Consider the following 23720-nt stretch of genomic DNA (forward strand, 5'->3'; position numbering starts at 1 on the left):
AGAACTGTGGTAAATCTTGGCAGGATCCCTTGGAAAGGTTTCTCTCCTCTACCCAAGGGGGAAACACATCCCTGCATATTCCCAGGAAATAAAGGCCCCTTGGACCCACTCCATTCAGATCTTACTAGGTTCTCCAGGGAATAGTAGTAGAAATTGGAGAGTAGTGTATCAGCTATCATCTTCACCTCTGGGGCTTCCTGCCATCTCCTCTTGTTTTATATTCAAGAAAGGAGCAGTCCCACCTTGACACTTCTCATCTGAGTAGGATCAGTAGAGGTGACAGAGGCCAGGGGTAGTAGTGTGCGTGATGGTTTCACCATCTGCTGCTTTTAGGATTGGGTAATTTCCAGAAGCGAAGTTGCATAATGGGGATACTAGTTTGAAATAATAAATATAAGCGTTTGTCATTATTTTTGCAATAAATCTTTCACCTTCCGACAGTCATAATGACTCTGGGGTGAGGGAAAGTATGTATGTCCCCTTGAGAAGGAGGATGACATGATACAGGAGAATTAGGTCACTGACCCTTAGAAAGAAGAATTAAAATAAAGTGTTTCCTTCTCAGAAGAAGTGTGGGAAGGGGAGGGGAGAGAGAGGGGGAGAGAGAGGAGAAAATTAGTTAGACATTTGTGTGTGTGTCTGGGCATCATCTTCTGAAAAATGCTGTAAGTGGTGGTATTAGATGGATGGGAAAGTTGAATATAGAGGCGGCATGTGCCAACAACACTGGGGCCATTATGACTATTGGAAGACAAAAGCTTTATTGCAGTCCGTGAAGACACTTCACTCAGAGTGGATATGGAGAGATCAGACCCATGTCTGCACTCCTGAACCTTCCTCAGCTCCCATGTACTTTAGAAGAGATCAAGAATATCTCACCAGCCTCACGGAAAAGTGCAGAAGGCAGCTGAATGTTTGTTGTTGAGCACATCAGAGTCACTCTAACTGGGATGAAGGGATCTTGGAGCACGTTGGTCTAGAAAGTGGGGTGTGCCCACATACAGGGTTGGTAAGAAGAGCTATTGAGGTGTGGAAAGGAAACATTAGAAATTCTAAGCATATTTATTATTTATCACATCCTTTTAAATTTCTATTTTAGTGTATCTTTTATGATGACCATTGCATACTAATGCAGTGTCACTAGTATATAATTTGTAAATTAATAAATATATGTCTATTGGAGATGTGTGCTCAAAATCTTTTATTACTGGTGCATGTATTAGATTCTCAGGACTGCTGTGACCAGTTACCACAAACTGGGTGGTTGAGAACAACAGAAATGTATTCTCTCACAGTTCTGGTGGCTAGAAGTCTGAAGCAAGGTGTTGGCAGGAGCACACTCCCTCTGAAGCCTCTAGGGGAGGTTCCTTCCTTGCCTCTTCCTAGCCTCTGGTGGTTCTGGCAGTCCTTGGTGTTCCTTGGCTTGTAGATGCATCACTCCAATCTCTGCCTCCGTCTCCACATAGCGTGCTCCTCCACGTGAGTCTGTGTCTCCGTGTGTTCTCTGTTTTTTATGAAGACAATAAGTCATATTGGATTTAGGGTCCGCCCTAATCCAATATGGCCTCATCTTAACTAATTACATCTGCAAAGACCTTATTTCCAAATAAAGTCACAGTCTGAGTTTCCGGGTAGATGTGAATCTTGGGGGCACACTATTCAACCCAGTATGATGTGTAATGAAAAACGATCAGAGACTATTGTTGTAGCGAATGTTACCCTGGTTACCCACATTGGAGTCAACTTTGAGTTGCAACCAAATCTCAAGGGGATCCATGAGTCTAGCAAGAGAACAGTCCAGTAAGAAATCATCAATCAAGTTGCATAGCCACATAAGCAGAATCCAAAGAATAGCACTCATACTGAGGACGCCTCTGTACTGCCACCATGATATCACTTAAGCTGCACCCTTTCTTCCAAACCCCAGACATCATTTTACAGAGGAGAAGGAGAACTAAGTAGAACTTAGAATTGACCCAATAATTGCCTGAAAGGAAGCAGCCAAACTGGAAGAGCCAGAAGAATCTTCAGTCATGAAATGTAAGTGGTCACCCTCTGTCCACCTTTAGTACCCATTGGAGTGTGTACTCGAAAAGCAGGATCAGTTATGGAAAAAAAAGAAGTCATTTGGTCTTAGCACAACAGAGTGTACTGTATTAAATGCTAAGATTCCGTAAACAGATAGTCTGTGTAAATGTGCCTCCCTGTCAATTTATGGTGTCTATAGCCCTCTAGTGGTTTCAAACTTCACCTAAAAACTGGAATATCCCGTATTAGCATTTTGAACCAGCTCACAGATAATGGAGGGCAGTGCCATTTAATATTTAAGAGTAAAGTGCATATCTTGGACTTGGAGAGACCTGGTTTCAAATCTTCATTCTTCCATTTATTGGGGACCTTGCATGGCCCTGTATAAGCCCCCTAACCTCTCTGAATCTCAGTTATCTCATCTGGAAAATGGGGGATTATAAACTCTATCACAAAGGGTTCTGGTTGGGGTGAAATTATATAATATAAATACACGCCCAGAACGTAATAGGTGCTCAATTAATACATGCTGTAGCTATGAACGACATTCCTTCCTCATTCAGGAATCTGCACCAGGATCAGGGGAAGAATCCTATACCACCTTCAGAACATCCTAGCAACTTTTCTGGCTTTGCAACTGCACAATTTACCCTTAGTTTAATGATTCATTGCACGTGCCGCCTAAGCTTCGGTGGTCTTCGTATTTTAAAATAATTCTGTTTCCTTCATTTAAAGATGAGTGGGGCAATATTCTGCTGTAAGCTGATTTCTTTGTGGGAGTACCTCACTAACCTGGAAGTGCTTTTCATCACTATCACTGACATCTTTTCCACTAGATGCTCAAAAAGATTCATTCACTCACACACCTAATATTTTTTTGACTGTTTAATAGGCACGAGGTACCATTCTAGGCACCTGGAATATATCAGCTAATAAAGCAAGCAAGCAAACAAACAAAATCCTGATCCCATGGAGCTTGCGTTCTAGTAAAATGACGATGAGAGGATTGACCCCGGACTGACCCTCTGGCCATAGACTCTGCTGTGATTTCCAAAGAAATCAGAGGGGACCGAGAAGCTTTTTTCCCACCTTGGTGGGAATGTGGCCAGCTTCATAGTACACTTTCCTATCTATTATGATATTTAGCAATGGTAAGAATCATAATATATGCTTAGAACCCCCCACCTTTGCACTTTACAAAGCAGTTGCACACACTGTACTTCATTTAATCTTCCTAGCCATCTTGTTGAGTAGGTATTATCATTGTTATATCCAGTTTACGGTTGAGGATGCTGAGACTCAAAGAAGTAAAAGGCTTTGTCCACTGTCACACAGCCCAGCCAAAGTGAGGAAGTCAAACCTTCTGATTCTAAATACCATTGTCTTCTCAGGGGCGTAAGTAGTACAAGCAGCCCCAACCCATGAGGATTGAGAAAATGGATAATCATAAACAAGGGTGTGTAGGGCAGGGTGTGTGAGTGTGTGTGTGTGTGTGTGTGTGTGTGTGTGTGTGTGTTCACTGAAAGAGTGTTTATCAAAGGAATGAAAGGCAATTGCCTCAGGGCAATTAGTGATGTTCCCTCAGCCCTGGGGCCTCCCACCCACAGCCAAGCAGTTGGTACCATACTTGATGGCCTGCTGGTTGACCAGTCTGAGGATGAATGGCCCACGTCCTCCCTTCCCAAGCACCACAAGCCTTACTCTCGCTGTGCAGAGAGCTCACTGGCAGCAAGATCCACACTCTTGATCACGCAGGACAGGGAAAGATTGCTGTTTCCTATCCATATCCTTATTAATAGACGAGCACCCTCTATAGTCTGCCAGAGCTGGAGTGGATTGGGGATAGATATGGTGAAGGAGCTCACAGCAGCCAGTCCAACCTTGACTTCTCTGCCTTAGGAGAGGGACACGACAGGCCCTGAGTTTGCTGCCACCATTGGCGACCAAAAGCCATGCACATGACTTTTGGCTGGTGATTCCTCCCTCCAACAAAGCAGGACACAGTAGGGTGCAGTGGAAAGGGAAGGCTATTGCAGTCCATGGGTTCTTGGCATGGTAAATATGGTGCATCCCATTAGTTCCCCCGTGGCTTTCCCGTCTCCACTCTGGTGCCACCTGCACTCATGGGACTGTTTTCAGCATACATGTGGGAACACGGATGCTGATGTGGATAGACTGTGGGCTACTTCAAGGAAAACTCCAGCATAGAAATCTAACTGGGTCCCTGCTGTAGGTACAGCCTCTTCCCTTCTCCTGCATTGCCCAGTTCTGACAATTTTCTTAAAACTGATAATTCAGAGGGATTTTTTTCAAAATCTAATTCCTGGCTTTATTCTCACATAATCTCATCACTCATCCACACACTTCTTGCCAGGACTGGTGAGGCACACAGGTCGCTATTAGAAGCCTGGCTAGGAAATATCGAGCATCACGATTTTCCTGGTCCTTGGGCCTCAGGGTCTGGCCTGGGCAGCCCCACTCCCAGCCGCTGGAGTTCTGTCTCCTGCCCTGTGTGAATCTACAGAGAGATGGCAGAGGGCTTTGGGGACATCAGCCACATGGTGAGGGGAAGGAGGGGCCATTCCTCCTCTGCAGGCAGCATGAGCTGGATGACCAGGACCCTGTGTTGAGGCCCTCTACTGTTGACGTTCTTCAGAAGTTTTCAGTCTATGTATTTGTTGGTTACAGGCCCCAAGCCTCATATCAAAGGTCGGCATGTCATGGACTGAGGTTTTCTCAGGGAATCAGTCTGATTCCACAGAGCTGAAGAGAGGAAGGGAGTGCCAGGAGACCCCTTGGGAGTTCTTGAGGAAATCTTCGCTGTGTTGGCAGCTTGGGGTCACAGGGTAGGATTCCACTGCCTTCCCTCCTCACTCCTCTTTTTCCTCCCACATACCTGTCTGCTGTTTTGCCTGCTGATCTCCTATTCCCTGTCCTGGCATGTAGGTTGTTTGTACTCCTTCACCACGCCTTGCACGCGTGCACTCTGTCTTCTTCTTTCTGAGGCGGGATTCTTGAGACTAGTGTTTGGCGAGAACAGCAGATATATCTGCCTTCTCTTCACAGCCACATTTCAAGAGGGTCATGCCGGGGGGAGGGAGGACTCACAGCAGGGAGAGGAAGCAGGGAACAGTGAACAGAAGGAGCTGAGAAGCAGGCTGCCATGTCTCTGACCTTTTGAGCTGTCCAGGCTGGGTGCCAGGAACTGGGTTCTTTTGTGCTCCAGGGCTCTAGGGAGGCTGTAGGTGCCACCTACTCACAGTAACTGCTGCTCAGGACCTGGAACCATGTTGCCCACTCTCAACTTTCCCTCTCTACCATTTCTGAGGAAGATGTGTGTGTGCATGTGTGTGTGTGTGCGTGTGTGCACGCATGCACATATATACGCATGTGTGTTTGTCTTAGTGAGTGTCCCTGTTTTTGTAATGTGTGTTAGTTTCTAGGTATGTGCGCATGTGTGCATTTATGCATATTCTGGGTGTCATACCCCTCTCTGAGATTTTCTCTCTCCTTGTGTGTACACATGTATATATTTGTGTACTTGTGTGTGGCCTGTGTGACTCTAAGGTGCCTATGCATTGTCAAATATGTTTGTGAGTGTGGAAGTGTATGTGGTGTGTTTATGGGGTGTACATATGATGAGTGGGCACCTGATCGTGTGTGTACCCCTGGGTGTGTGTCTGTCTGCCTGGGAATGTAAGCCAATAAGCACACACTCAGAAGCGAAGATTAGGATGATGTTTCATCTGGGAGAGTCTGAACAGGTATGAGGCATCTGTCTGTGGGTATGGGGGTCTGTGTGTGCACCTTTAGGGAGAGGTTGATGTCTTTCTGTATAACTTGGGAGGCAAGGTGGAGTTGTCACCTGCTGGGGGGAGGGAGACTTACTTTATCACTTTTGGGGCCCAGGACATGCTTGTCAGAGCTCCTCAGTCAATGAACTGAGAATGAGCGCTGGAGCTGTTGAAAGAGGAAGGGACAGCAGAGAGGTCAGGAGGGTCAGAGGAGCATGTAAAAATAAGAGTAGTCAGACAGGCTTCCAGGACTGAGAGCACAGAGAAACCACGTCAGGAGCAAACTTGAGGGTGCTAGGATGGCCCATGGTACCCTGGCTTCTGTGAGCTGCCTCAGGGACTGGGGTGAGAGGGGCAACCCAGATGAAAGATCAGACACGGGCAGAGGACAACAGGAAGATGTGCTGTAGCCAAGGTGCAGAGGAGCATGGGAGGAGGGTGGGCCCTACCAGAGAGCAGAAAAGGAAACAGGTTCTGAGGAAAAGGGGATCCCTCCGGCACCCGCCTTACCTCCACTTACCTCAGCCTGAGGGTCAAACTTGCATGGACTAGCCCCAAGGCAAGCCCCAGGGTCTGTGTGGCCGAGATATTCACCAGCCTAAGCTGATGTGTAAACTGACTCTGATGATCAGCCTTGGGACAAAGAGCAGTTCTGTCCTGATGTTTGTAGGGCCTTATTTTGCTTATTGTTTGGGCTTTCCTTTTGTCCCTTAGTACAGTCCCTTGAGACAAATCATAATCTTGTCTTGTATGCCCCGAGGAGCGAGGGAATTCCTCCACAACAAGGGTGTGGAGACCAGAGTTCAGGAGCAGCCAGCTCCTCTGAAATGCCCCAGATGCACAAAGAGAGGCATAGCTGTGATAACTGTTCTCTCCCCAAGTAGGCAGTTCGTCCTCAGCAATGCATTAATATGCGTATGCGTCAGAGTACGTGTGTGTGTGTGTGTGTGTGTGTGCGTGTGTGTGTGTATGCTGTAAACTGCCCAGATCAGAGTTTTAGAGTTTCCAAGTGCCTGGTGCATTGTGTTGGAGACTGGGGACCTGTTTGCAGATAACCGTGATTGGAGGGAAGGGGGTGAAGGGGACTGGTATTCTGAGAGGGGCAGTGTGGGTCTGGCAGAACTGCTTCAAAGTCCACGTTTTTGTACAGGGTTGGGGATAGGGACATACCACGCACCTCTGCACAAAATTCAGCTTGACTCTGGCACCTGGGCCCTGGCAGCTGTGTGAACTGCTTGGGGGCAATGTGGATATCATGAAGGTCATCGTCTTACTTGGAGGCTACATTGAAGCTCTCTCAGGGCACTTCAAGATTGCTTATTGGAGACTACAGTGAACAGATAGGTCTTGATAGCAATTTGTGTCACCCTTTTGGGACTCCTAGACACAACAAGTGTGGGAACCTTTGCCAAGGGGGCTGATGAGATCAACAGTGATAATAGAGGGGGCTCTGAGTCATGGTACATGTTCGTATCGATATACAGAAAACTGGTGTAAATGTTTACAAATACATGTGTGTGTATAGCAGTAAGTATATATTTATATATATATAATATATACACATATATATACAGTTGTTATAATTTTTATCATATTCATTATCATTGTCATCTTCCTGACTGTGCATTGAAAGTGTACACACAAATGTTAGCACAGGTAACCTCTGGATGGTGGGAATAAGGCTAAATATTTCCCAAACTCTATACTTTTTCAGGGCTTGCAGAAATGTGTGCAATGAGCATGAAGCTTTCCTACAATCATAAAATACAAAAAGCTACAAAGTTCCATCCTCCGTTGACTGTCGAGGCCCAGCGGAAGTCTTGACCACTGTGATATCTTCTTTTGAACTCCTGTACTGCTTCTTGTTCACACAACTCTCTTGACACTCTGTCAGCAATCAAATCATTTGGTATTTCTTCTTTTTACTTGCAATTTCTTGTTATTTAATCTCCTTCGTGATAAGGACCATATTTTGTAATAATTCCCTTGAAACAGCAACCACTGGTTGAATGTCTCTGATGAGCTAGGCACTGTGCCAGAGCAGAACGGATGAAACTGCAGTCTGTGGACACTCGCTGCTCCACAAAAGTGTGTCACCGATCTGCGGTAAGTACATAATTTGAGAGTACATGTTTCGAAAGTTCTATAGCATGTGGCGAGAGTCTCTATGATGTTTTAAAAAATTGGGGCTTGCATTTTGTGTGTCTTTGCCGTTTTTCTTCTTTCTATTAATTCATTTTCCCTACGTTATACAAATGTGTTGATCCATGAGTGACTGGCTTGGAAAAAAAGAAATACTCGTCCTTCACCACAGACAGTTTGAGAGGCAGCAGTCTAGGGGATTTGTGAAGATCAGCTGATTTATTTTCCACAACACGTCTATGAAGCAGGACGCATTACTCATGTTTTTGGTGGTGTACACAGAGGCTGACACAAGGTAGATAACTTCTGCTAGGTCCCCAAGCTATCACGTAGACACTTTGGGTTTGGGACCAGCATGTTTCCACTCAACTTGCATAGTTTACCTCAACTGCTACTCCATTGGTGCCCAGCGCTTGTTTCTCTTATTGGGACTTCAGAAGTGCCGATTACACACAATCCTGGTGGCTGCTCTCCACCTCACAGCACCATATGGGCCAATGATGCCTCTGGGCCAGCTCAATAACAGCCTTTATTGCAGGGACTGGAGCAGGACTGGGGGACATCTTGGAGGAGTTTATCTCTGAAAAGAGGGACACAGTTTCAAGCATGTTAACTAAAGCACCGTTTGAAGGGAAAACAGAGTAAAGTGATACTAAATGTCCATTTGCAGAGGAGTGGGCACCTAAAGGCCTTGATCACCGTTTCTGAGTCAGGGTTATTGGAGTGGGTAGAAGGTGGGTGTGTGCCCTGGAGAAGCTCATCTATAAAATAAGCTGCCTTCCAAATCTGGGTCTCCGATGGCCCCGTGCCCACTCTTCTTCTTCTGTTCCTTTCTTCTCATGGAGCCTGAACTCATTCTCACTGGCTCAGATCAGCCACATGATTATTCTTTTCCTGGCATAGGCCTGGACCCTGTGACCTGAGACCCAATCCTGTGAAAGCCTTATCTGGCCTCAGGCTTACCCTGCAGATGAGGCTCCACTTCACTGTGAAGCTCATTCCTTGGGGTCAGGTCAGATGGGAATTTTTGCCAGACGAGTTTGGTAGGGAGTGGGAAGACGACAGAACGAAGCCAACTGGAGGAAACCCTAAGGAGAACAAACAGACAGGGCGCGCGCGCGCATGTTTGTGTGTGTGTGTGTGTGTGTGTGTGTGTGACCAACAGTGTAAATAATAGTGTTCCAAATGGCATGGTGGCCTTTTAGTTTGATCAGAGTTGTTAATGTTCCCAGGGAGTTACCATCCTGGCTTAGTCAGGCCTTCATGTATTAAGGATGTTCTAAAAGTCAAGGAGAGGATAGTTCTGTGGTTCTGGGATGACTGTTCCACTGGAAGCTGCACCAGCCTTCAGAGGAGGGTTCTGTTTTAAGCAAGTCAAGATCACAGGGGCTCTGCCACTCAGCCTCAGACTCAGAATACAGCTCCAGCACTGAAGTAGCAGTGTCATACAGGAAACTGAGGCAGGTGTTCGAGCATACAGATTGTGACTATCATGTAGTCCTTCGAAGCAGCTGTGGTTCAGTGGGGAGGCTTGGTACCAGCATGAGGGGCAGCAAGAGTAATTCTACACTCTGACTTGCCAGCAGGTCTGAGCCTATGGTTATAAGACTGCCTTGAGGGTCAGACTGTTTCGGCTCAAAACTGTACTCCTCCAATTGTTTGCTAAGCGTCCTTGGCCAGTCCATCTGACCACCTTGTGCAGCACATGTCTAACTTGTAAAATGGGGATCACAATATAACCTACATGATTGAGTCTTTTGGAGTATTAAATGTTACTAAGGTGCCTGAAGTGTGCCCGGCACATAACAGACACTCAACAGACATGGAGGCTCAACAAATAGGCAGGTGCCTTACCTCAACTAGAGGAGTTCAGGGGGGCCAGAAAACCTAGCTGACCTCTACCAAATCCAGCAACTACATGGTTTGCAACTCCTTGTGCATGCTCTAGCCCTCCTCTTTATGCAAGGTCCAAGTGCCCTCCTGCCCACTCAAAGTTACTGCTCCAACAAATCTCTCTGCCTCCCCTGTGCCGTTGATTTTGCTCCTCTCCACCGAGTACTTCCTTTCAGCACAATGTTATTTCTTCCATCTGAAGTAAATCTTCTCTTGACTCCCTCTTCCTCCACCGGATGCTGCCCGATTTCTTTGCTCCCTTTTGCAGCAAAACTCCTTTTAAGACTTGTCTATACTCACTGACTCCTCACCTCCCATTCTCTCTCAAACCTGTCCAAAGCAGGCTCTATCACCCAATCCTCCAATGAAACTGCTCTCATCAAGGTCACCAGGGACCTCTGCATTGCTAAATCCAACGGTCAAGTCTCACTCCTCCTCTTATTTCACCTGGCATCAGCACTTTGAGCATAGGTGACCACTGGCTCTCCCTTGATACACTTTGCTTCACATGGCTCCTGGGACACTACACTCTCGGTCTATAGCACTGGTGACAACTTCTCAGTCTCCTCAGCTGGCATCTCCTCTTCTCCCTGATTCCTTTATGCCACAGGTCTCTGTCCATGATCTTCTTCTCTTCTCTATGTACACTCACTCTCTAACTGATCTTGTGTAGTCTTGTGGCTTTTAAACACCGTCTACACATCCTAGGTGCAAGCTTTCAGTCAAATTCCTGACTTCTACACTACTGGATTCTGAACAACTGCCTACTCAACACACACGAGTGTCGAAGAGACATCTTAATTCAACGTGTCCAGAACTGAATTCCTGATCCCCTCCCCAACCTATAAAACCTGTTCCAACTACAGCATTCCCCATATCAGTTGACAGCCATTCCATTCTACTAGTTGCTCTAGCAAAAAACTCTGGAGTCAGCCTTGACCCCTCTCTGACACTCCACATCCAAACCATCAGGAATTCCGTTAGGTCAACCTCAAAATGTATCCAGAAACTGAGCAATTCTCACCATATCTACTGTTACCAGATCATCCAAACCACCGTCATCTCTAGCCCGACTTATAGCTTCCCACCTGGTCTCCCTGCTCCCATCCTTGCCTGTTTTCACTCTGTTCTCAACATAGTAAGTAGTCAAAGTGATCCTTTCATATGCAGCCCTCCCTGGAGGAGCAGGGCTCTGAGCCGGGGAGCGCCCCCACTGTAGGCATTTTGTGGACCCAGCACAATCGAGACGAGTGGCATAGTATCTGACTTTGCCTGCTACTAAAACATTGGAGAGTACCCCCAAAAAAAGCTGGTTCACAAAGAAATTAAAACCGGTTCTTAAAGGGCCCATGCACAAATTCACCCATTTCAGAAAGCAACCTAAAATCACCAGAAAGAAAGGTGCACAGTGCTTTGGTGAAAAGAGATTCACCTGATAGGCTCTGAGCACATCTCAGTGAGAGGTGAGACCTCTCCAGGGACTGGGACATTGGCGGTGGCCATTGTTGTGGTCTGGTGTGGGTGTGCTGACACAGACGCTGGCAGACGCCATTGGAGTTCTCCCTGGGGCCTGCTAGCCCAGGGTCTGCCCCACCCACTAGAGCACTGATTTAATCCAGCTCAGCCAGGGCAGGCAGCCCACCATAGGGACTGGCTCCACCCAACAACAAGACCTCAGGCAACCTGTGGGCCTGCATAGATTGGTGACTGGATTCTCTGCAGCCTGGCGACTGGGCCCACTTCAGTGGGGCAGGGCGTGCACAAGGAGTGGGTGGAGAGTGTGGGGTGGTGGTGGAGTGTGTGGGGCTCCCACCGAGAAGAGACTGGGTCCACTTCAGGAGGTCAGGGCGCACACACGGGGCAGGACTGTGTAGACTGTGTGTGTGGACCTGTGGGCGGTGGGGCTTGTCAGCTGCAGAAGACTTGTGCTTCTCAAAGACCCACATAGGGGGTTTGCCCCACCTTCCAAAGCCCGAAACAATTGGGTGCTCCCATGCCTGAGGCCAGCCCCACACAGCTGCAATCCTCAGAGAGCTGACAAGAGACCTAAAGGCTGGAGGCTTATAACAATTGTAAGCCCCTGAGCCTGACAACCTGCCACGCTGGGGGCCTACTCACTTAAAAGAAATACTGCAACACAAATGTGCTATTAGAACTTGCAGCCAACTGTGCTGGGGCTCCCCACACCCAATAAAGAGACTGAAGGGCCCACAACAACTACAAGCAGCTGAGCATTACAACAACTGGCCAGGAGCATAGCTCAGCCTCCCTGGGCACCTACAGGGAGAGCAAGCATGCCACAACAGTAGGACACACGTGGCCCACATAGGAGTCACTCATGGAACATTGAGAACTGAGGGAAGCACACTGTGGGCCTCCTAAGGCATCACTTATATAAGGTCACCTATATAAGGTCACCTATCCAAGAGCAGGAGATGTAGCTGACCTACCTAATACATAGACACAAGCACAGGGAAAGAGGCAAAATGAGGAGGCAAAGGCATACATTCCAAGTAAGGAAACAGGACAAAACCCCAGAAAAGGAACTAAGTGAAACAGAAATGAGCAACCTACCCGACAGAGAGTTCAAACAAAGAGTGTTAAGGATGCTCACTGATCTGGGGAGAAGAATGGATGAACTCAGTGAGAATGTCAACAAAGAAATGGAAGATATAAAAAAGAACCAAGCAGAAATGATGCATAAAATACTGGAAATGAAAAATTCACTAGAGGGACTCAAAAGCAGAGTAGAGGATACAAAAGAACGGATCTGTGAGCTGGATGAAAGACTAAAAGAAATCACCCAAGCTGAACAGGTAAAAGAAAAAAGAATTAAAAAGAGTGAGGACAGTCTAAGGGACCTCTGGGACAACATCAAGCGCACTAACTTCCGTGTTATAGGTGTCCCTGAAGGAGAAGAGCGAGACAAAGGGGCAGAGAATATATTTGAAGAAATAATAGATGAAAACTTCCCTAACCTAAGGAAGGAAACAGACATTCAGGTACAGGAAACACAGAGAGCACCAAAGAAGATAAACCCAAAGAGGCCCACACCAAGACACATCATAATTAAAATGTCCAGAATTAAAGATAAAGAGAGAATCCTAAAGGCTCCAAGAGAAAGACACGTTACATACAAAGGAAACCCCATAAGGCTATCAGCTGACTTCTCAGCAGAAACCTTACAGGCTAGAAGAGAGTGGCACGATATATTTAAAGTGCTAAAAGGAAAAAACTTACAGCCAAGAATACTCTACCCTGCAAGGTTACCATTCAAAATAGAAGGAGAGACAAAAAGTTTCCCAGACAAGCAAAAATTAAAGGAGTTTGTCACCAAGAAACCAGTGCTACAAGAAATGTTAAAGGGAATGATTTAAGGGGAAACGAGAAGACCACAAATAGGAAAAATTATCTATTTCCATGATAGGAGGGTAATGGATGCCAAGGCACAAAAAAGAGGTTAGATAAGATATCAAAAACATAAAATGTGGGAGGACGGGAGTTAAAGAGGAGAGCTTTCAGACAGAGGTCAAACTAAAGAGACCATCAATTCTGTATATAGACCCCATGGTAATCACAAACCAGAAACCTATAGTAAATACACGAAAAACTAAGAGAAAGGAACTCAAACATAATACTAGAGAAAGCCATCAAACCACAAGGGAAGAGAGCAAGAGAAGAAGAAAGGAACAGAGAAGGACTACTAAAACACTGAGAAAAACAAAAGTGAAAAAATGGCAGTAAGTACATACTTACCAATAGCTACTTTAAATGTCAATGGACTAAATGCTCCAATTAAAAGGCATAGGGTGGCTGATTGGATAAAACAACAAGACCCATATATATGCTGCATACAAGAGACACACTTCAGACCTAAAGACACTCTCAAACTGAAAGTGAGGAGATGGAAAAAGATACTCCACGCAAATGGCAATGAGAAGAAAGCTGGGGTAGCAATACTCATATCAGACAAAATAGACTTTAAAACAAAAACTGTAAAAAGAGACAAAGAAGGGCATTACATAATGATCAAGGGAACAATCCAACAAGAAGATATAACACTTGTAAATATCTATGCACCCAATGTAGGAGCACCTAAATATATAAAGCAATTATTAACAGACATAAAAAGAGAAATAGACAGTAACACAATAATAGTAGGGGACTTTAACACTCCACTTACACCAACGGATAGATCATCCAAACAGAAGATCAATAAGGAAACATTGCCTTAAATGGCACTCTAGAACAGAGGGACCTAGTAGATACATACAGAACATTCCATCCAAAGAATACACGTTCTTTTCAAATGCACATGGAACATTCTCCATGATTGATGACATGTTAGGCCACAAAACAAGTCTGCATAAATTTAAGATTGAAATAACACCAAGCATCTTTTCTGACCACAACGGTATGAAACTATTAATCAACCATAGGAAGAAATTCAGAAGAGCCACACATATATGGAGAGTAAAAAAAATGCTACTGAACAATGATTGGTTCAACGAAGAAATCAAAGGGAAAATCAAAAAATACCTGGAGACAAATGAAAATGAAAATACGACATGCCAGAATTTACGGGATACAGCAAAAGCGGTTCTAAGAGGGAAGTTTATAGAAATACAGGCCTATCTCAACAAACAAGAAAAATCTCAAATAAACAATCTAACAATGCACCTAAAGGAACTGGAAAAAGAAGAACAAACAAAGCCCAAAATCAGTAGAAGAAGGGAAATAATAAAAACCAGAGCAGAAATAAATGAAATAGAGACTAAAAAACAATAGAAAAAATTAATAAAACCAAGAGCTGGTTCTTTGAAAAGATAAACAAAATTGACAAACCTTTAGCTAGACTCACCAAGACCAAAAGAGAGACGGCTCAAATAAGTAAAATCAGAAATGAAAGAGGAGAAATTACAACGGACACCTCAGAAATACAAAAGATTATAAGAGAATACTATGAAAAGCTATATGCCAACAAATTCAACAATCTGGAAGAAATGGATAAATTCCTAGAATCACAGAGACATAGAGAATTGGAATAGACTAATCACCAGTAAGGAGATCGAAACAGTAATCAAAAACCTCCCCAAAAATAAAAGTCCAGGACCAGACGGCTTCCCTGGTGAATTCTGTCAAACATTCAAAGAAGACTTAATACCTATCCTTCTCAAACTCTTTGAAAAAATTGAGGAGGGGGGGAAGCTCCCTAACTCATTCTACGAAGCTGACATTACCCTGATACCAAAACCAGACAAGGACAACAGAAAGAAAATTACACGCCAATATCACTGATGAACATTGATGCAAAAATCCTCAACAAAATATTAGCAAATCGCATACAACAATACATTAAAAAGATTATGCACCACGATCAAGTGGGATTTATTCCAAGTATGCAGGGATGGTTCAACATTCGCAAATCAATCAACATGGTACACCACATTAATAAAATGAAGAATAAAAATCACATGATCATCTCAATAGATGCAGAGAAAGCATTTGACAAGATACAGCATCCACATATGATAGAAACTCTGAATAAAATGGGTATAGAAGGAAAGTACCTCAACATAATAAAGACCATATATGACAAACCCACAGCCAATATCATCCTCAATGGTGAAAAACTGAAAGCTATCCCTCCAAGAACAGGAACCAGACAAGGATGCCCACTTTCACCACTCCTATTTAACATAGTACTGGAAGTCCTGGCCAGAGCAATCAGGTAAGAAAAAGAAATAAAAGGGATCCAAATTGGAAAGGAAGTAGTGAAACTGTCACTATTTGCAGATGACATGATTTTATATATAGAAAACCCTAAAGAATCCACCAAAAAACTTTTAGAAGTAATAAACGAATATGGTAAAGTTGCAGGATACAAAATCAACATAGAAAAATCAGTTGCATTTCTATGCACTAACAACGAGGTAGCAGAAAGAGAAATTAAGAATACAATCCCATTTACAACTGCAACAAAAAGAATAAAATACCTAGGAATAAACTTAACCAAAGAGGTGAAAGAGCTGTACACAGAAAACTATAAAACATTGCTGAAAAAAATTGAAGAAGACACAAAGAAATGGAAAGATATTCTGTGCTCTTGGATTGGAAGAATTAACATAGTTAAGATGTCCATACTTCCTAAAGCAATCTATAGATTCAATGCAATCCCTATCAAAGTTCCAACAACATTTTTCACAGAAATAGAACAAAGAGTCCTAAAATTTATATGGGACGACAAAAGTCCCTGAATAGCTAAAGGAATCCTGAGAAAAAAGAACAAAGCTGGCAGTATCACACTCCCTGATGTCAAAACATACTACAAAGATATAGTAACCAAAACAGCATGGTACTGGCCCCAAAACAGACACACAGATCAATGGAATACAATCGAAAGCCCAGAAGTAAACCCACACGTCTATGGACCTCTAATCTTCGACAAAGGAGCCAAGAACGTACAATGGAGAAAAGAAAGTCTCTTCAACAAATGGTGCTGGGAAAACTGGACAGCCACGTGCAAAAAAATGAAAGTAGACCATTACTTTACACCATACACAAAAATTAACTCAAAATGGATTAAAGACTTGAATGTAAGACCTGAAACTATGAAACTTCTAGATGAAAACATACTAAGTACGCTCTTGGACATCGGACTTAGCAACATATTTTCAAGCACCATGTCTGACCGGGCAAGAGCAACAATAGAAAAAATAAACAAATGGGACTACATCAAACTAAAAAGCTTCTGCACAGCAAAGGAAACCACCAACAGAACGAAAAGACAACCTAACAATTGGGAGAAGATATTTGCAAACCATACATCTGATAAGGGCTTAATCTCCAAAATATATAAAGAACTGATGCATCTCAACAACAAAAAAACTAACAACCCAATTAAGAATTGGGCAAAAGACCTGGACAGACATTTCTCCAAAGAAGATATACAGGTGGCCAACAGGCACATGAAAAGATGTTCAAGATCATTACCTATCAGGGAAATGCAAATCAAAACTACAATGAGATATCACCTCATGCCCGTCAGAATGGCTATAATTAACAAGACAGGAAACAACAAGTGTTGGAGAGGATGTGGAGAGAAGGGAACTCTCATACACTGCTGGTGGGAGTGCAAACTGGTACAGCCCCTATGGAAAACAGTATGGAGATTCTTCAAAAAATTAAGGATAGGGGCCAGCCCCATGGTGTCGCGGTTAAGTGCGCGTGCTCCACTGCTAGCAGCCCAGGTTCGGATCCCAGGCACGCAGCGATGCACCGCTTGTCAGGCCACGCTGTGGTGGCGTCCCACATAAAGTGGAGCAAGATGGGCATGGATGTTAGCTCAGGGCCAGTCTTCCCCAGCAAAAAGAAGAGGATTGGCATGGATGTTAGCTCACGGCTGATCTTCCTCACAAAAAAAAAAATTAAGGCTAGAACTACCATAGGATGCAGCTGTTCCACTGCTGGGTATTTATCCAAAGAACGTGAAAACACCAACGTGTAAAGGTACATGCACCTCTGTGTTCATTGCAACATTGTTCACCATAGCCAAGACTTGGAAGCAACCTCAGTGCCCATCAAGGGACGAATGGATAAAGAAGATGGCGTATGTACACACACTGGAATACTATTCAGCCATAAGAAACGATGAAATCCAGCCATTTGTGACAACTGTGGATGGACATTGAGGGTAGTATGCAAAGTGAAATAAGTCAGAGGAAGAAGGTCAAATACCATATGATCTCACTCATTAAGTAGTAGATAATAACAACAACAAACAAACACATCGAGACAGAGATTGGATTGGTGGTTACCAGAGGGGAAGGGGGGAAGGAGGAGGGCGAAAGGGATAATTAGGCACATGTGTGTGGTGATGGATTGTAATTAGTATCTGGGTGGTGAACATGAGAACATGATGCAATCCATGCAGAAGTAGAAGTATAATGATGTACACCTGAAATTTATACAATGTTATAAACCAATGTTACCACAATAAACAAAAAATGAAGGAAAAAAAAAGTGATCCTTTCAAAAGGTAAGTCAGATCGTGCTACTCTTCTGCTCAATCTCTCACTGCCTTCCTCCTCCTGCCCCTGACATATCACATTTCACTACAAACAAGAGCCAAGCTCCTTCAAAAGGCCTACTAGGCCCTACCTAATGTGGGATTCTGAATCTCTCTGACCTTATCTCCAACTCTTGTCCTTTTTGTTCACTCCATGGCAGCCACACTGGCCTCTCCGCCCTTCCTCAAATGTGCTAGACACTCCTAGGCCTTGGAGCCTTTGCAGTAATTGGTCCTTCTGTCTGAACAACACTGCCTTTTTATATCAGCAAGGCAAACTCCCTCGCCTTCTTCATTTCTTTGCTCAAATGTCACCCCTCCAACGAGGACTACCCTGCCCACTTTTTAGTATTGAATTTAACGCTGCCTTTCTTTCCTGGCATTTCTGATCCGCCTTACACTGTTCTGTGTGAGCTTACCACTGCCACCTCCCTCCCACGGCCTCCAAACCAGAGTACTTATTACCTTCTAAGGTACTGTATAACCTGTTATTTAAAAGGTTTACCTTTTATTTTCTGCTTTCACACAAGAGAGCTTGTGATTTGTTCATATACGTATCCCGGGTGACTGGAACCATGACTGGCACAAATGGACCTTTGCAAATACGTGTTGAATGCGTGAATGGATGAATTGTTAGATAATCACAACATCCAAAATAATGTAGGCCCAGTTATTTTTGAGACTTTACAGAATGAATCAAGAGTCTCCTTGGTCAGAGTTACCGGAGGGATTTCAGGCACTTCTCGTGTGTTGCACATTTTGAGATAACATTTATAAGGGTATCATTTGTCACAGGAACTGAGGCAGAAATTGGCCAGTCAAGAACTGGGCCTGATTTTCACCAGCTGGTTATGGGCTCTACCTTCCCTTCCAAATCACCCTGTGTCAGCTTTATGCCTGTTGGGTGATGAGCAGTACAAGCCTAGAGTCCACTTTTTCTCCCCAAACCTGTTCTCCAAGCCCTGGATCGCTCCAGAGTTATTCTTCTATATAGCTTTGGCTGAGCTGAGACTTTCCTTTGTGCAAGTGTCCTCACACAAATTTTCAAAGAAATTCCATTAGCTCTTTGATGTTTAACTGTTTCACGGCTCACAAGCCCCAGAGTAACCTGTATACAGGTCTCAGTACATCTTCGTACCAATCACCCTTCTTCACTACCACCACTACTACAAAATCATTTCCTTCAGAAAGCTAGAATTCTACGCTTCTGCCAAAGGAAGGAGACAGAGGGCTCCTGAACACTACCCACTTCACGGGGGTGAATGTGAGCCCAGACAGAATCCATATCTGCCTTTCACCATGACCACGGTCTGCTCTGCACGCGACTGCTGAGGCCGCGGCCACAACACTGGGCCCAAGGAGGACGTCCTTCAGCCTGTTTCTTAGCATGGGCAGATACCCACTGCTTGCTGCCTGTGTCTTACCCCAGGAACTCTACTCTGCCCAGGGTAAGAGTTCTGCCAGCCCATTGTACCTTCTGGATTGGAAACAGCATCAGCGAACAATATTGCAGGCCCAGAAAGGTTGCTGTTGAGTTGGTCTACTGTGTGATAGCCAGGACCTAGGATTTGAGGATTGATGGAGTGTTCAGGGTGGCGAAGTTTCTGAGCAATGTGTTGTGATGGGGAAGACACACTTGTCTTGGAAGGAAATACTCACTCTACACATAGCAATCCCTCAAGGATGCCTGGCGATTAGGGCCACAACAAGTCAGACTAAAGGGATGTCCACAGCTAATCCCCAAACGGCTTATTGACTTTATTTTCCCACGCCTCCTCACCTCACCCCAGCACGCTCCTTCTCACTTTTACCCTGGGTTTTAGTGGCGTTTGAAGACAGAAGACTTCCTCAAGGCTGGGTGGAGCCCCAGGTGTCCCGGTGATGCAGCCTGTTGTTTTAGTATAAGAGTGTGGGCTTTAGACTTGCCCAGCCCTGAGTTCATGGGCAAGGCTCTCACTGATCAACCAGGTGATCCTAGCAACTTGCTTCTGATATCTGACTCTGAGTTTCCTCTTCTGTAAACTTGGCCTCGTGGTGCCGACCGTGCTGGACTGTTGCAAAAGTTAGAAACAATGTATGAAAACAGCAATCAAAGTGCCTGGCACAATTTAGGCACTCAGGAAATGGCAGCTGCTGCTCTTGCTATGCATTAGGGACTTTTGGGCTCTCTGTCCCTGAGCTCCCTAAACAAATGGAGTGTTCTAGGACCCAGAAACTCAATCCACTTTAGAGGTATCCCGGCAACTAAAACTGCAGCTTTTCCACTCACTTTGTGGAAACTCTGCTGGGGTGGGGCCAGCTTAGGTTTCGGACTTACACAGCAAGAGGCTCCCAGCTTGTGTCCCATCTGGATACTGCTCAAAGCTCAAAGAATTTATGTAAATGAAACAATGAATATTCTCTTTTTCTCACCACCTTCCAGAAGCCCCTTTCCCTGCCTCTCCTTCAGCCCTGTCATTCATTTCACAGCCACCGGAAATCCCGCCCTTGTTCAGCATTTACCTAATCAAATGAAGATTAACTCTTTGCAGTACCAATGTAGTGTGTTGGGGGGGCGGGGTGGGGTGGGAGACACACTAAACCTCCAGGCCAAGGGGGGAATAAGCTTGGGCCATTGATTGCTTCCTTGCTGGGCTAAGGCAGGTCACCCAATCCTTTGTGCATCCCTGTGGAGCCTCCTGCCTGAGGCCTTCAGGATTCCAGCAGTCATCTCTTTTATAGTGCAGCTTGCAGTATACTCCCACTCTTTCTCCCTTTACATTAGGTACTACTGGCTCTCTGACTGAATTAAGCTTCTTGGCCCACACTTGCAAATAACCATTTTAGACAATTGGATGATTATTCCCCACCAGAGCCAAAGAAAACACGGATTCAGACGGGTTTTGGAAGGGCACTGTTTCTTCCCCTGAGCCAGCTGGCGCTTCCTGTAAAATGGGGGGTAATCTTACCGACGTGGCAGAGATAATATGTGGCAAGCCCCTGGTACATGTTCGTACCAGGAGATGCTCAATAAATCTTTGCTCTGCAGGCTCTCCCACTTACTAGCTGACCGACTTCTATGAGCCCCCTTCTGCAAACACACACGCACGCACACACACAAACACACACTTTTGAAACAATTTGTGCACCCTAATAAACTGTAGTTCCTGAGAGAATGCCAGGTTACCTTTCAGAGATGCCACAGGTCGAATCTTCTCTCTGGCTCTTCCAAGAGGCTCTGCTTTTTGGAGCCTTTTTTAAAACTTATTCCAGGATTTATCATTATATTAATAATGTAATCATCTTCATTCTCATTAAAATCAGCCATAACTCCCACCCTTTGAGTCTCTAGCCCCTGCTCACCTCTTCCCCAACTCATTTCTTTTTCTCTACTTTCCCCTAGACAGAACCTTAATAGTTCAGTGAAGATTCTGTTTTTTCTCTAATGTCCATGCTGCCTTTAGTGCCTCCACATTTACTCCCTTCCCCATCTCCAATATTATTTTCAGATGCCAAATTGTCATCTCACCAAGAATTTTCTGACAGTCCCATCTTTTTAATTTCTGTAGTACCGCCACAATGTCCTTTTTCCTGCAACCATTCCTCTCTCCTCTGCCCTCACCTCAAGCTGATTTACATGTATTTTCTATTTTCACAGCACCCTATGATGTTCCCTTCCCTTTGCCAATGCCCCCTCCCCCAAGCTGGGTTAAGTATCCAAAAAGTACCTAATATAAAACATTTCCATAGTACGCTCTGATGCCCCTTTCAAGTCCCCCAAGCTTATCTAAGCATCTCTTGGGTTTTCATAGCACCCTATGATGTCCTCTTTCCTGTCCCACCCCCAAGACAGGTCACATAAGCTTTTGTACCTTTTCTTAGCGCCCCATGCTCACTCCCTATTACAGCACTTAAACTGCCAGTTTACATATTTGTCTCTCCTACGTAATCTAGAACATTCTTTAGAACTGAGGGTTGTGTGCTAAGGAGTATCCTCCAAACCTAGACTTGTGCCTCACACATAACCGGTGGTCAATAAATGAACAAGGTGTCCTTGTCATGACACTTTTATTTTTTCTATGTTTTGCGGTAGCTAAGCAAAATCATGGTAGTTGTCAGTCTTCTTTACACAACAGCAGACACAAAGGTTTTCAGGAAGGTCACACATAAAAGAATTCTCCCATCCTTCTCTCACATTTTGCTGGTTATTTCAAACTTTCAAAGAACAGCCTATTTCAATGATATAAAATATGTACCTGACCGCAGAATATGGTGGAAAGACCTCATTTTAAAATGTTAGCAAAACTGTTATACTAAATCTCAATGGCAGAAAAAAAGAAACAGGTTTTATTCAATCATGTTTTTAAATATATCGTGACCTAAATCAACACTGTATTAAAATGAATAAAATTTTACAATATCCAAAGCAAACCCTCTCTTTCGTAGTTTAAACAATTAGCACTGATCACAAATACTAAATACAGTGCCCCCCTTCCCCATCATATTCAATTCAGGACCCAGGTAATCTACTCTTTGGGGTACCTTTGATGCTCTTTCCAACCCCTCTCAAGGGTCTGCCCCATGTTTCCCTAAGGGGCGGAGTAACCCCTAGCACCTGAATTGAGGATAGCCTCAACTTCTGCATCATCATCCGAATCCCAATCATAATTACATGGCCAGTCCTTGGAGCATCGGTTACGCACCCTTGCCACAAAATGCATGACTTTCAGCTTGCTAGATTCCACGTGTGCTCGAGGTCCCCAGAAGAACTCATACTCCACGGGGCGGCTACAGGGCACAGGCTTATAAATCAAGTACCCTCTGCGCACAAACTCTTCTGTGACGACCTTCTTTGGATCTCCAAAGATGCTGTGCTGCCGGCCAGGCTGCATCCCCAACTTCCCTAGCACTTTCCAGACCAGGGCCTCCTTGGCGCTGTTGCCCATGAAGAAGATGAGTGCTAATATGGACATCAGGAGACTTTTCCTGGCGCCTTGAAAATTGCTCCGGGCTACCGAAGGCTTTTGCGCTTGAGCGGTGCTCGAGGCTTCCGCAGGGGTAGTGGAGGCCTCTTCCGGAGTGTTCCGGGCTGCCTCCGGGCCGCTCAGGCTGTCCTCCGGGGTGCTTGGGACAACAGAGGCCGCCATTGGGGTCTCGGAGGCTTCTGAGGCCCGGATCTTACGACTGTTGCGGTTCTCTTCTGCGGCCCTTGCGTTACGGCGGCGCCGACTCTTGCGTCCCCGCGGCATATCTCCTGTTAGGGGCACCGAGCCTACAGCAGTTCTAAGGAAGGATGCCTGTAACCTCTGCAAAAAGCAACTATCTTTGCCTTAAAAAGGGGCCGCCGCTGAAGCCACCAGTGTCAATAGAGTCTTTGTAGCAAGAAGCCACACGTTGTCAGCGACAAAGCTCACTCGGATGCCAGCCTGCTTGCGTGAGCAACAGCCCCCTGCATCCACCCCAACTGCAAGCGCAGGAGAATGCTGGGCAGAATTGACTCCGCCTCTGCTGCCACGCACTGGCCTAACTCCAAAGAGGAAGTGGGCGGTTCCTTCACCCAGACTTCCACTGTCAGATAGGAAAAGGGGCAGGCCACGGCAGGGGTGGGACTAGGGCAGAAATGACGGCTAGGGGTTGGCCAGGACAGGGGTATGCAGAGGAGAAATGAATACCACAGGGTTCCTGTATTTTTCAGTCTAGTACAAGATAGGCCCAAGGGCTTTGGGAAGCAGTGTGTCTCTAATCAATTCCCACCGAAGGCGGGCTGGGTGTGTGTGTGTGTGTGTGTGTGTGTGTGTGTGTGTGTGTGTGTGTGG

General features: G+C 45.1%; 1 protein-coding gene across 1 annotated transcript; it reads right to left on the reverse strand.

The window, feature by feature from the left end:
• Positions 1–21955: 21955 nt before the first annotated feature.
• On the reverse strand, positions 21956–23387 carry LOC131400504 (melanoma-associated antigen H1). The gene has a single exon (XM_058535223.1). It carries the CDS (start codon positions 23151–23153, stop codon positions 22494–22496), a length of 660 nt encoding a protein of 219 aa, XP_058391206.1. The 5' UTR covers positions 23154–23387; the 3' UTR covers positions 21956–22493.
• Positions 23388–23720: the final 333 nt, after the last annotated feature.

This window comes from Diceros bicornis, chromosome X (assembly GCF_020826845.1).
Source record: "Diceros bicornis minor isolate mBicDic1 chromosome X, mDicBic1.mat.cur, whole genome shotgun sequence".
Taxonomy (NCBI): domain Eukaryota; kingdom Metazoa; phylum Chordata; class Mammalia; order Perissodactyla; family Rhinocerotidae; genus Diceros; species Diceros bicornis.

Coding starts and splice junctions, on each gene's coding strand:
- LOC131400504 (XM_058535223.1), bottom strand. CDS start 23,153: ATGCCGCGGGGACGCAAGAGTCGGCGCCGCCGTAACGCAAGGGCCGCA.